This window comes from Oncorhynchus nerka, linkage group LG14 (genome assembly GCF_034236695.1).
Source record: "Oncorhynchus nerka isolate Pitt River linkage group LG14, Oner_Uvic_2.0, whole genome shotgun sequence".
Classification (NCBI taxonomy): Eukaryota; Metazoa; Chordata; class Actinopteri; order Salmoniformes; family Salmonidae; genus Oncorhynchus; species Oncorhynchus nerka.
This window is the reverse complement of record NC_088409.1, coordinates 73638673-73653194: the sequence shown is the minus strand read 5'-3', so window position 1 is coordinate 73653194 and position 14522 is coordinate 73638673. Positions and strand designations below refer to the sequence as shown.

Sequence of the window (14522 nt, the reverse complement as noted above, 5' to 3'; positions counted from 1 at the left end):
AAAAGCGCAGAGAGCATCATGAAGAACAAGGAACACACCAGGCAGGTCCGAGATACTGTTGTGAAGAAGTTTAAAGCCGGATTTGGATACAAAAAGATTTCCCAAGCTTTAAACATCCCAAGGAGCACTGTGCAAGCGATAATATTGAAATGGAAGGAGTATCAGACCACTGCAAATCTACCAAGACCTGGCCGTCCCTCTAAACTTTCAGCTCATACAAGGAGAAGACTGATCAGAGATGCAGCCAAGAGACGCATGATCACTCTGGATGAACTGCAGAGATCTACAGCTGAGGTGGGAGACTCTGTCCATAGGACAACAATCAGTCGTATATTGCACAAATCTGGCCTTTATAGAAGAGTGGCAAGAAGAAAGCCAGCCGAACCAGTGGTTCGGCGATGGGATTGCAGATCCTAATTTCTCTCTCTTTTTTTCTCTCTGGTGACTGAGTTTTTTTCTTTGAATTGCCACAACATGCATCACTTAATCGACGTACACACTGCATGCTCATGTCAGACCTGCAGAGAGTGAGAGAAAAATATTAAATCAATGTTTATTTTTCTTACTTTACTGCACATATGCCTTTTATATTGTATTATTTTCTGAAGAGTTGTGAAAATACAGGGGAAACAATTATTGTGAAAGCACCAGCTGTTTCTGAGCAACAATGAGGCTTACACTGATTGACCAAGTACTGGAATAGCTCCTCCTCTGATCTCTGATCCCCTCGCTTCTTCTATAGATTACCCAACAAATAATACACTTTATCTGTTTCACTGCCTTATTGACTCAATGTCCAGGACTGTGGGTTTGAATGCACCACCAAACACACACGGACAAACCTGCAAAATCTCTAGAACACTCTGATCCTCTGTATTTTTCTCTTTGACCTGGCACATGCTCTCTGTGACATTGAGCCTCCACCCCTGTGTTCTACTGGTATTCTAAAGGACACTACTTTCGACTGAGCATAAGGGCTTGGTATTATCAAACTCAAGTGTTCATTTTTATTGTTTTGGTCCAGCAGCAGCAGTAGGCAAATTATCTTCTGCTACTGAAAAATTTGGCAAGTTTCAGTTGTTTATGGTAGTAACTTTGTCAGTGGTGGCACATTGCTTAGCCTAAATTGCCCGTATGGAACACCATGTGACCTGATCCTACCTACTATAGAAACATTGAAGTTGTTATTATAAAATTAGTCTTTGTTTTTATTTTATTATATTAAAAACCAAGCTTATGTAAATGATTCTCTTTTGTAATGCTATACCAACCTAACTTTAAACTGTAATCTTGCTTCTTTAACATTTGACATGACCATACATGGCTCGCACATGATGCAACACAATTTAGCCTATGTAAGGTATTTTCTACTTATGAAAGTGCTGTGTAAGATAATTTCATATTGAAGCCAATTGCCTACTTACAATGTAGACTGCATACATTTTTTACATATTTAGCAAAAAACTAGATACATTTTTGCTATTATGGCCTATTAGGTCAAAACTATACTCCACAAATCACAATAGACTAAGACGAACATTCATGCCCTCCCACTGAATTGGAGTGCATGACAACACACAACGTCAAAAACCATGCATGACTTCAAGCCACCACATATTAGCTATTGATTGGTCAAGCCCTTGCCACACATACAACTTCTTAAGTCACCAAAAGCCAGCACTTTTACGACACCTCCAGGTATTTCATCCTGAAGTGAAAATGGCAACAATATTTTCTGACACACCCCATGAGCTATTTTAGTTTGTCAATATAGCGAGCTACCCTCAAATAATCAGCATGTTTCTCTCGCTTCATTCTAAGATGCTGTGTTTCTATTGTTCCCGATCTCTACTTCTCTCCTGCCTTTGTCTCATCACTATTTTCTTGCAAACTTTTGCAGCTATCAACACCTTACAGCTCCCTTCTAAGGGTTAGGGCTTGATGTCTCTCTTCCCTAATCACTCTCTTCACCAGCCCTTCTTCTCTCAGTCACTATCTCTGCCACTTTTCTCTCCTGCATGACCACAGAATGGAGAGCCTGCCCCTCGACCTTGCTTGTTCTAGGGTTCATGGGTAAGGGTTTCACACATACATCCTCAACCCACCACAACCCCCCTAGGACTCAGAAGCCTGTAAAGCCCCACAGCCTATATAATGTTAGATCTCGCCGGCTTGTTGTCCTAAAAAAGAGAAATGAGTTACCTCTGGTTTGTTCAGCCATTCCTATAGGGGAATTAATGAGGAAGGAATGGGGTTTTGGGATAAATGCCAAAAATAAGGTCTGAGGTTAACACAGGCTTAGGAGATATTATACCTTTTGTTCTGAGATATCAGTCAGTTAACATGGCCTTTATTAATTATGAAGCCTTTATGTGCATTAAGTGCTTGTTTTGATTAAATATGTGCTTCAACATTCACAATAGTGGCATTAGCTGACAAAGTTTATCTCATAGAACAAACTGTATAAAATATCCTGAGCCTGTGTTTACCATAGACCTTATTTTTTTGGCGTTTATCCAAAACCCCACAAAAAACCCATTCATCCCTCCATAGGCATTGGCCAATGAGCCATGGTGGAGTTTGTGCCTACAAAAAGATGCTATTGCTCTCTATAATCTTGCTGGTGTCACCCCAACCCCCCATCCTCAGGTAAACTCCCCTGACCCACCATTGGACAGACATAGATATAAAGTTGAACCTTTAGAATAATTGTATATGTTATGCATCCAAAGGCATATCTTCATTAATCCTCACCAATGACTTTGCCTTGAATACATCTGCATTGCCCTTTATAAACTCAGTCGATCTGAGATTACATGTCTTTGACTTGCGTGATAGAAAATGTTTCCTTTGGTATGGATCAACACATACGAGCCCTTGGCCCTTAGACATCTGGCCTGAAGATGAAACCACTTCATAACATAGCAACCACTATACTGTAGGTTAACCTCTTCATAACATGCTCAGATAACACCATATAAAAGTACAAAAGTCCACAGTAACCAATATGCTAATATAAAATAAATTGTAAATGACTGTGAAGGCAACAATAAAGTCAAGTAGTGAATGTAAAGGCTACATATCAAGGCCATAGAGAAAGAGACAGCCTGGACTTTCTCACAATGGCTGTCATTGGTTCATTGCATCAAATGACAGACATTCAATGATTAAATCAAAACTATGATTGCAAGGTCCACTCTGCTGCGTTTGCTGAGGTCATTGAGTTTGAATTTAATCCAGAATAAGTGTTTTGTTTTTGTCTTGTACGTAGACTAAGATTGTTTCTTAACATTCTGAATATGTATGAAACATGAAGGTGCACAAATAACAGTTGGCACAAATACTGTGAGTTTGTTTGTGTGTTCTTGCGTTCTTAGATCTTTCCAGTAGAAATGTTTGTGATAGTAGCAAGTGACTGTAGATAGCACTGTAGTTAGTTATTTCATGGTTTCATTTCAGTGTATTTTGATCAGTACAATACTTTCTTGGTATATAGAGATTGGTGATGTCTTTGGATCTTGATTGCAGTGCAATTTAGAAAATCTGCCAAATTTAAGAATGGGCTGATCTGTTGTTAATCTGTAGCAATTCTGTCTGGCTCCTCTGGGTTACTATTGTCAGGTGCCTATTGTATACACCTATAGGCACATCCATCCGCAAATGATATCTTCTCCAAGAGGTTTTGTTTATTATGAAATTTAAAGTATGAGTTAGCAGTAGCACCGTTGCGGAGTTTGTGTGCTTTGCGTGCCTTATGATTTGCCCCCACCCTCCCAGAGAGAACAGCAGATGGTGCATGCTGAGGTTATCAAACAAGAATTCCAGCCAGCAGTTCATTCCTAGACTTTGGGACAGGGACAAACAGCTGTTTGTCACAATGAAAATGTAAGACAGAGGACATCATTTGCCATAGTTTATTTATAGGATTTTGTAGTCTGGTTATTAGTAAAGGTACTGACATCATATGGTGAACTTTAGCTTCTCTACTTGAGTTGAGCTGGTTGAGTCACTGGGTTGTTTTGATTCTCCATTTATGATATACCTCAGAATATATGATGAAGATATATCTATTTGTTTTCCCCCTTGATCCTTTATATTGGTATATATGGGTAGAGGCCCTAGCCATCCAAGTCATAGACTGTTCTCTCTGCCACCACACAGCAAGCGGTACCGATGCACCAAGTCTGGAACCAACAGGACCGTAAACAGCTTCTAGCCATAAGACTGCTAAATAGTTAACTTAACTTGACTCATCACATATTCTGCTGCTACTGCTTATTATCTATCCTGTTGCCTAGTCACTTTGCCCCTACCCATATGTACTGTACATATCTACCTCAATGACCTCGTACCCCTGCACATCGACTCGGTACTGTATAAAGTTATCGTTACTCATTATGTATTTATTCCTTGTGTTATCTTTATATTAATCCATTTTTCTCTCTGCATTGTTGGAAAGGGCCCGTAAGTAAGCATTTCACTGTTAGTCTACACCTGTTGTTTATGACGCATGTGACAAATAAAATGTGATTTAATTTGAAAACACATCTGATGAAAATATTCTCTTGTGACGTTTCCAATCGGATTTTGAGAGGATTTGCTTGATAAGAGCTGCCCCACATGTTTATTATTCTCTAGTGCCCCCAGTGCTACATACTTACAATAGAGCATCCCCACGCCAGCTATGACAAGTGGACCACAGCAACTAGGATTATGTCAACTGATGAAGTCCAGCTGTGAAAAGCCACAGGTTCTGATTCATCATTGTGGAGACTCCTTGTCTGGTGTTTAACCATTTGCTAGTGAGGTCTCTACATATAACTTCATTTATGCCCGGGACAGAAAGGAGTGATATCATCGAAGAGGATCCATACTGGTATAAAGAAAACCAACAGCCCATCCCACTGGGCAAACACTGGTTGAATCAATGTTGTTTCCATGTGGAATAGACATTGAATTGACGTCTGTGCCCAGTGGGATTTGACTCCCAAGGACCAGGATACCCCTCAATACTTATAGCTTCGGAACCAAGAGAGTATTGTACTTTGTAGAGTGTGTAGTCTAATTATGTTTGTATACATTTGGTTTTTAAAAAAATTATTTCACCTTTATTTAACCAGGTAGGCAAGTAGAGAACAAGTTCTCATTTACAATTGCGACCTGGCCAAGATAAAGCAAAGCAGTTCGACACACACAACGACACAGAGTTACACATGGAGTAAAACAAACATACAGTATAAACAAGTCTATATACGATGTGAGCAAATGAGGTGAGATAAGGGAGGTAAAGGCAAAAAAAGTCCATGGTGGCAAAGTAAATACAATATAGCAAGTAAAACACTGGAATGGTAGATTTGCAGTGGAAGAATGTGCAAAGTAGAAATAAAAAATAATGGAGTGCAAAGGAGCAAAATAAATAAATAAATAAATACAGTAGGGAAAGAGGTAGTTGTTTGGGCTAAATTATAGGTGGGCTATGTACAGGTGCAGTAATCTGTGAGCTGCTCTGACAGTTGGTGCTTAAAGCTAGTGAGGGAGATAAGTGTTTCCAGTTTCAGAGATTTTTGTAGTTCGTTCCAGTCATTGGCAGCAGAGAACTGGAAGGAGAGGCGGCCAAAGAAAGAATTGGTTTTGGGGGTGACCAGAGAGATATACCTGCTGGAGTGCGTGCTACAGGTGGGTGATGCTATGGTAACCAGCGAGCTGAGATAAGGGGGGACTTTACCTAGCAGGGTCTTGTAGATGACATGGAGCCAGTGGGTTTGGCGAAGAGTATGAAGCGAGGGCCAGCCAACGAGAGCGTACAGGTCGCAATGGTGGGTAGTATATGGGGCTTTGGTGACAAAACGGATTGCACTGTGATAGACTGCATCCAATTTGTTGAGTAGGGTATGGGAGGCTATTTTGTAAATGACATCGCCGAAGTCGAGGATTGGTAGGATGGTCAGTTTTACAAGGGTATGTTTGGCAGCATGAGTGAAGGATGCTTTGTTGCGAAATAGGAAGCCAATTCTAGATTTAACTTTGGATTGGAGATGTTTGATGTGGGTCTGGAAGGAGAGTTTACAGTCTAACCAGACACCTAGGTATTTGTAGTTGTCCACGTATTCTAAGTCAGAGCCGTCCAGAGTAGTGATGTTGGGCAGGTGCAGGCAGCGATCGGTTGAAGAGCATGCATGCATTTAGTTTTACTTGTATTTAAGAGCAATTGGAGGCCACGGAAGGAGAGTTGTATGGCATTGAAGCTTGCCTGGAGGGTTGTTAACACAGTGTCCAAAGAAGGGCCAGAAGTATACAGAATGGTGTCATCTGCGTAGAGGTGGATCAGAGACTCACCAGCAGCAAGAGCGACATCATTGATGTACACAGAGAAGAGTGTCGGTCCAAGAATTGAGCCCTGTGGCACCCCCATAGAGACCGCCAAAGGTCCAGACAGCAGACCCTCCAATTTGACACACTGAACTCTATCAGAGAAGTAGTTGGTGAACCAGGCGAGGCAATCATTTGAGAAACCAAGGCTGTCGAGTCTGCTGATGAGGATGTGGTGATTGACAGAGTCGAAAGCCTTGGCCAGATCAATGAATACGGCTGCACAGTAATGTTTCTTATCGATGGCGGTTAAGATATCGTTTAGGACCTTGAGCGTGGCTGTGGTGCACCCATGACCAGCTCTGAAACCAGATTGCATAGCAGAGAAGGTATGGTGAGATTCGAAATGGTCGGTAATCTGTTTGTTGACTTGGCTTTCGAAGACCTTTGAAAGGCTGGGTAGGATAGATATAGGTCTGTAGCAGTTTGGGTCAAGAGTGTCCCCCCCTTTGAAGAGGGGGATGACCGCAGCTGCTTTCCAATCTTTGGGAATCTCAGACAACACGAAAGAGGTTGAACAGGCTAGTAATAGGGGTGGCAACAATTTCGGCAGATAATTTTAGAAAGAAAGGGTCCAGATTGTCTAGCCCGGCTGATTTGTAGGGGTCCAGATTTTGCAGCTCTTTCAGAACCTCAGCTGACTGGATTTGGGAGAAGGAGAAATGGGGAAGGCTTGGGCGAGTTGCTGTGGGGGGTACAGTGCTGTTGACCGGGGTAGGAGTAGCCAGGTGGAAAGCATGGCCAGCTGTAGAACAATGCCTATTGAAATTCTCAATTATAGTGGATTTATCAGTGGTGACCGTGTTTCCTATCTTCAGTGCAGTGGGCAGCTGGGAGGAGGTGTTCTTATTCTCCATGGAATTTACAGCTTCCCAGAACTTTTTTGAGTTAGTGTTGCAGGAAGCAAATTTCTGCTTGAAAAAGCTAGCCTTGGCTTTTCTAACTGCCTGTGTATAATGGTTTCTAGCTTCCCTGAACAGCTGCATATCACGGGGGCTGTTCGATGTTAATGCAGAACGCCATAGGATGTTTTTGTGTTGGTTAAGGGCAGTCAGGTCTGGGGAGAACCAAGGGCTATATCTGTTCCTGGTTCTAAATTTCTTGAATGGGGCATGCTTATTTAAGATGGTTAGGAAGGCATTTAAAAAAAAAAATCCAGGCATCCTCTACTGACGGAATGAGATCAATATCCTTCCAGGATACCCCGGCCAGGTCGATTAGAAAGGCCTGCTCGCTGAAGTGTTTCAGGGAGCATTTGACAGTGATGAGTGGAGGTCGTTTGACCGCTGACCCATTACGGATGCAGGCAATGAGGCAGTGATCGCTGAGATCTTGGTTGAAGACAGCAGAGTTGTATTTAGAGGGCAAGTTGGTTAGGATGATATCTATGAGGGTGACCGTGTTTAAGGCTTTGGGGAGATACCTGGTAGGATGGCTGGGGTGTTAAGCATGTTCCAGTTTAGGTCGCCTAGCAGCACGAGCGCTGAAGATAAATGGGGGGCAATCATTTCACATATGGTGTCCAGAGCACAGCTGGGGGCAGAGGGTGGTCTATAGCAGGCAGCAACGGTGAGAGACTTGTTTTTAGAGAGGTGGATTTTTAAAAGTAGAAGTTCAAATTGTTTGGGTACAGACCTGGATAGTAAGGACAGAACTCTGCAGGCTATATTTGCAGTAGATTGCAACACCGCCCCCTTTGGCAGTTCTATCTTGTCTGAAAATGTTGTAGTTTGGGATGAAAATGTCAGAATTTTTGGTGGTCTTCCTAAGCCAGGATTCAGACACAGCTAGAACATCCTGGTTGGCAGAGTGTGCTATAGCAGTGAGTAAAACAAACTTAGGGAGGAGGCTTCTAATGTTAACATGCATGAAACCAAGGCTATTACGGTTACAGAAGTCATCAAAAGAGAGCGCCTGGGGAATAGGAGTGGAGCTAGGCACTGCAGGCCTGGATTCACCTCTACATCGCCAGAAGAACAGAGGAGGAGTAGGATAAGGGTACGGCTAAAAGCAATAAGAATTGGTCGTCTAGTATGTCTGGAACAGAGAGTAAAAGGAGGTTTCTGGGGGCGATAAAATAGCTTCAAGGTATAATGTACAGACAAAGGTATGGTAGGATGTGAATACAGTGGAGGTAAACCTAGGTATTGAGTTTTGATGAGAGAGATATTGTCTCTAGAAACATAATTGAAACCAGGAGATGTCATCGCATGTGTGGGAGGTGGAACTAATAGGTTGGATAAGGTATAGTGAGCAGGACTAGAGGCTCTACAGTGAAATAAGCCAATAAACACTAACCAGAACAGCAATGGACAAGGCATATTGACATTAAGGAGAGGCATGCTTAGTCGAGTGATCAAAAGGGTCCAGTGAGTAGTGAGGTTGGTTGGGGTCACGGCGATTTAGACAGCTAGCCGGGCCATCGGTAGCAAGCTAGCATAGGATGGAGGTCTGTTATTAGCCACCTCGTGCGTTTCAGTCGGTAGGATTAGTGGGGTTCCAAGTGGTCGAGGGGATGAATCCAATTCGCAAAAAAAACACACAAAAAAACAATAGATATAGTTATAGAGGCCCAAGAAGAAAAATATATATTAAAAAATAAAATAATAATAAATTGTCCGGTAGGTCTATTCAGATAGCAGCCGATAAGACAGCTAACGGTTAGCGGACCGCAGATGGGCGTTCAGGTAACGTTGCGACGGAGGAGCCAGCCGGATAACTCCCTCGGGTAGATAACGTCGGTAGTCCAGTTGTGAAGGCCCGGTGGGGCTCCGCGTTGGCAGTAAAACGGGTCCGGATAGGTGATTGTAGCCCGGAGTGAGTGATGGAACTCTTCAGCTGGCTAGCTTCGGAATAATTTATGTTTGCTCCGGAATCGACGAAAGCCGATAGTCACACGGATAGCAGCTAGCTAGCTGCGAGATCCAGGTATAAATGTCCAGAGTTAGCGGTTGAAATCCAGGGACATGGAGAGAAAAATAGGTCCGGTATGTTCCGGTCCGAGCCACGCCGTACAAAACTGGCGATAGATTTTCGAGCTAAAGGATAGCTGATGACCACAAACCGTGGTTAGCTGAATACTAACGATTAGCCAGTAAAGAAGCTAACTAGCTTCTGATTAGCTTCAGGCTAGCTTCTGGCTAGCTGCTGATTAGCTTCAGGCTAGCTTCTGGATTAGCTTCTGGTTAGCTTCTATGGAGGATTACAGATTTGAGGTAAATAATATTTTCTTTTTTTTAAATATTGGTGAAGCGGGTTGCAGGAGAGTGTTTTGAAGATGAGTTTATGGAAAATAAAAATAAAATATATAAAAAGGTATGCGAAGAAAGTTGTAAATATATATATATATATACGGGACACGACAAGACGAGGACAAAAGACGTCTGAACTGCTATGCCATCTTGGAGAGGAAACTACATACTGTAGCTACCCTTGTGTTACCTAGTGTAACTGTCATTATTACTGTAGATGGAGATTGTGTATAACGTTCTGTGCACTGTACAGTACATGAATATGTTCATGATGTAGAGGCAAGAGTGTGTAACACTGTCTCTCTCTTTCAGATGAGAGGCAAGGCACCCTCAGGCTGAGTAACCTCACTAAGAGCATGTCAGGGAAATATGTGTGCCGAGCTAGCAACACTGCCGGCTCTGACACTTGCTCTATCAACCTGGAGGTCTTCACCTGTATGTATAGGAAGTAAACACATAATCTCATACTAGTATATACAGACTGCTCTTGTTTCCTGTTCTAATCCTCTCTGTGGTGTCCTCTTCCACAGCCTCTAATGCTGGAGCGATTGTTGCTGCTACTCTGGGGTCCATCGTGGCACTAGTAGCCATCATACTCTTCCTCATCTTCATACTGAGGAGGAGAGACCATGAAGAGGAGGAGCTAGCTAATGATATCAAGTGAGATTTTGTCATTTGGAAAAACAGGTACAGTTGTTAAACGTCACAGGATGTACAACTACTAGTACTCCACCATGGACAGTGTTCTAATTTAGTTTCTGCAGGTTGGTGATTGGAGGATGTGTGTGATATGATCTTGGTTTGTGTTTTCTCATTGGCTGCCTATCCATTACAGGGAGGATGCCCAGGCACCCAAGCGTGTTTCCTGGGCAAAGAGCGGCACAGGCTCAGACCTCCTCTCCAAAAATGGCACGCTGTCCTCCATAGCCACGACCCCGCATCTACGAGACCCCCAGCAGCCCAACAACTTCCGCTACCCTTACCCCACTGCTCCGGCCTCTGACACAGGCTCTGTGTTCAATGCCTACCGCCTTCGGCCTGGAGAACCCAACACCTTGCAGGGCCTCCCAGGGTACATCAGTGGCACACCTCCACCCAGGCACACCAGACCCCCCTGTGTTGCAAACAAAATTGATGCCACCTCTCCACACAGGCACAGTCGACCCCCCAGTTCTAACCACATCAGTGGGACTCTACCCCCTGGCCACACCCGGCCCCTCAGCACTAGTATCATTGTTGACACCCCTCCCCATGGGTTCAGTCAACCCCCCAGTCCTAACCATGTTGGTGTCACCTCTCCACATGGGCACAGCAGACCCCCTAGCTCTAACAACATTGGTACCCCCTCCCCACATGGGAACAGTCAACCCCCAAGTTCTAACAATATCGGTGCCCCCTCTCCACATGGGCACAGCAGACCACCAAGCTCGAACCACATTGGCGGTAGCACTCCACACAGGCACAGTCGACCTCCCAGTTCCAACCACAGCCGACCTCCCAGCATCAGTAGCATTCCTCACTATGGACACAGCAGATCCTCCAGTTCTAACGGTGCCCCACCTCATTCCCCACCTGGCCACATGGTCACAGACCCCGAGAAGACTGAGGGGGCCCAGCCCCAGGTGCCACACCCTCTCACCTCGCCAATCAGCTCCACCACCCTGGCCCGTATAGGTGCTGTGCCCGTCATGGTGCCCGCTCAGAGCCAGGCTGGATCACTGGTATAGCCCACTGGAGTGTCTCACGTTTGACTTTTGAACACAAACTGAAGCAAATGGATAAAGACTTCCTCAAAGTAAGACTGTATAGAGGAGAGAAGGATTTGCTACAAATTAAAATCACTTTTTATTGCAGTTGTTCAAAGTAGAATGAAGAACTCATGCTAAAGAAGACAAATGAGAAATTATGACACTTGTGGAATCGACTGTATTCAAGTTCAAAGACTTGTTTTTGCTGTTTTCAAATACCATGATCAGAGTCTTTAAGGTTAAAACAAGGCCTATTCTCTAAAACATTGTTTGTGAATCCATATATTTGACTTAGTAGTGGCCAAAAGTTTTGAGAATGACATAAATATAAATTTCCTGCTTCAGTGTCTTTAGATATTTTTGTCAGATGTTACTATGGAATACTGAAGTATAATTACAAGCATTTCATAAGTGTCAAAGGCTTTTATTGACAATTACAGGAAGTTGATGCAAAGAGTCAATATTTTCAGTGTTGACCCTTCTTTTTCAAGACCTCTGCAATCCGCCCTTGCATGCTGTCAATTCACTTCTGGGCCACATCCTAACTGATGGCAGCCCATTCTTGCATAATCAATGCTTGGAGTTTGTCAGAATGTGTGGATTTTTGTTTGTCCACATGCCTCTTGAGGATTGACCACAAGTTCTCAATAGGATTAAGGTCTGGGGAGTTTCAAATCAAATTTATTTATATAGCCCTTCGTACATCAGCTCATATCTGAAAGTGCTGTACAGAAACCCAGCCTTATGAACATATTTAAATACAGTATAAAAGACGTGTTTTTGGAAAAAGGTTTTGTATTTCAATTTCAATCAGAACATTTATTTTTTACACTTGTACAGCGGTTGAAAAACTGTGTTTTTGTATCTGAATAAAAACTGGCCATGGACCCAAAATATCGATGTTTTGTTCCCTGAGCCATGTAGTTATCACTTTTGCCTTATGGCAAGGTGCTCCCTCATGCTGGAAAAGGTATTGTTCGTCACCAAACTGTTCCTGGATGGTTGGGAGAAGTTGCTCTCAAAGGATGTGTTGGTACTATTCTTTATTCATGGCTGTGTTCTTAGGCAAAATTGTGAGTGAGCCCACTCCCTTGGCTGAGAAGCAACCCCACACATGAATGGTCTCAGGATGCTAAACAGGGCTGATGGTAGCGCTCACCTTGTCTTGTCCGGACAAGCTTTTTTCCGGATGCCCCAAACTATCGGACAGGGGATTCATCAGAGAAAATGACTTTACCCCAGTCCTCAGCAGTCCAATCCCTGTACCTTTTGCAGAATATCAGTCTGTCCCTTATGTTTTTCCTGGAGAGAAGTGGCTTCTTTGCTGCCCTTCTTGACACCAGGCCATCCTCCAAAAGTCTTTGCCTCACTGTGCATGCAGATGCACTCACACCTGCCTGCTGCCATTCCTGAGCAAGCTCTGTACTGGTGGTGTCCCGATCCCACAGCTGAATCAACTTTAGGAGACGGTCCTGGCGCTTGCTGGACTTTCTTGGGTGCCCTGAAGCTTTCTTCACAACAATTGACCCGCTCTCCTTGAAGTTCTTGATGATCCGATAAATGTTTGATTTAGGTGCAATCTTACTGGCAGCAATATCCTTGCCTGTGAAGCCCTTTTTGTGCAAAGCAATGATGACGGCACGTGTTTCCTTGCAGGTAACCAATGGATGACAGAGGAAGAACAATGATTCCAAGCACCACCCTCCTTTTGAAGCTTCCAGTCTGTTATTCGAACTCAATCAGCATGACAGAGTGATCTCCAGCCTTGTCCTCGTCAACACTCACACCTGTGTTAACGAGAGAATCACTGACATGATGTCATCTGGTCCTTTTGTTGCAGGGCTGAAGTGCAGTGGACATTTTGGGGGGGGGGTTCAGTTCATTTGCAAAGCAAAGAGGGACTTTGCAATTAATCTGATCACTCCTCATAACATTCTGGAGTATATGCAAATTGCCATCATACAAACTCAGGCAGCAGACTTTGTGAAAATGTATATTTGTGTCATTCTCAACTTTTGGCCACGACTGTATATACATGTTTTATATGCCAGTTACAACAATTGACGAGGGTTTGCCTGGAGAGAATGTATGCTCATCAACTCACACCATCGTGTTGACACTAAGCACATTACTGCTCATAGAGATGTAAAGCGTTCTTCTCAGGCCAACTGTCCATGTGGAGTTGTGATCACCCCAGTAGAACAGACCATTTTATAGACAAGAAAGTGTCGACCCATACTTGTATCTAATAAGAATATTTGTGGTTTTATTACATTTATGTACACAGAGAATATATTACTAATCTCAATTAGGTAGCTGGAATGTATAATTCATCAATGACAGAGATCTGGGTTTTAAATATTCTTCCCTTAACGGCAAAAGGTCTCGTGCAGTCAATTGTAATTTCCTGTGTTTTGAGGTTGGAATACTGTGAAATTATAATGGCCATTTAGTGTAAGAGCTGCTTGAGAAATTGGTCATTGTTTTCAATAAAAAATGTAGCAACTTCATTGTTATCCAGAAATGATTTGATCGAGAAACAGCTGCATTGGACCTTTAAAACATTGTTCATGCAGTACCAAATATTATATAAAATCTCAGTCATCCAACCCATCTAGATGATACATTTAATTGTGTTTTATGATTAAACTGAATCATGAGAACCAAACTTGCTCATGTTTCAAATGTTGCCGCCATAACTGAATGTGCAGGAGAGGCTGTGATGTCATCGAACGAATCATCTGGTATAGATAACCAAAAGCCTTCTCCACAAAATACAGCATGGAGAAATATGACATATCTAATATGGTTCCACTTCCATATCCCTCAATGAGCAGCTGTTATTTAATTCCACACAAACAGGAAAGGACCTAATTATAGCTTTAGCCTATAGTATTCCCCCTTTAAAAGAGGGGAGTTCAAGACACTTGAGGGATACAGTCAAACAACAAGAAGCCTGCCACCACACCATCCCTTCAAGACAGGAGAAAATCCCAGCCCATGGCATATTTATCCAGACTGACAGTAAACTTCTGGCAATTATCATCCGCATTATTTCATTTGTTCTGAAAGAGACAATATAAAAGGGTAAATCAGTAATTTGTCAATGCAACAGTGGCTAGTGATAACAAGTTTATAAAGATGTGTGCATTGT

The 14522-nt window shown here is 43.0% G+C and overlaps 1 protein-coding gene across 3 annotated transcripts in view; it reads left to right on the top strand.

The window, feature by feature from the left end:
* LOC115141858 (endothelial cell-selective adhesion molecule-like) overlaps positions 1-14093 on the top strand; it is a 78951-nt gene extending 64858 nt beyond the window's left edge. For 2 of the 3 annotated variants that reach the window (XM_029681147.2, XM_029681148.2), the window contains exons 5-8: positions 2029-2073; positions 9933-10055; positions 10151-10280; positions 10456-14093. In XM_029681147.2, coding sequence (XP_029537007.2) covers positions 2029-2073; positions 9933-10055; positions 10151-10280; positions 10456-11347 — 1190 coding nt within the window. In that variant the 3' untranslated portion in view covers positions 11348-14093. The remainder of the gene's footprint in view (positions 1-2028; positions 2074-9932; positions 10056-10150; positions 10281-10455) is intronic. The other variant, XM_029681149.2, reaches the window with a different exon arrangement.
* Positions 14094-14522: the final 429 nt, after the last annotated feature.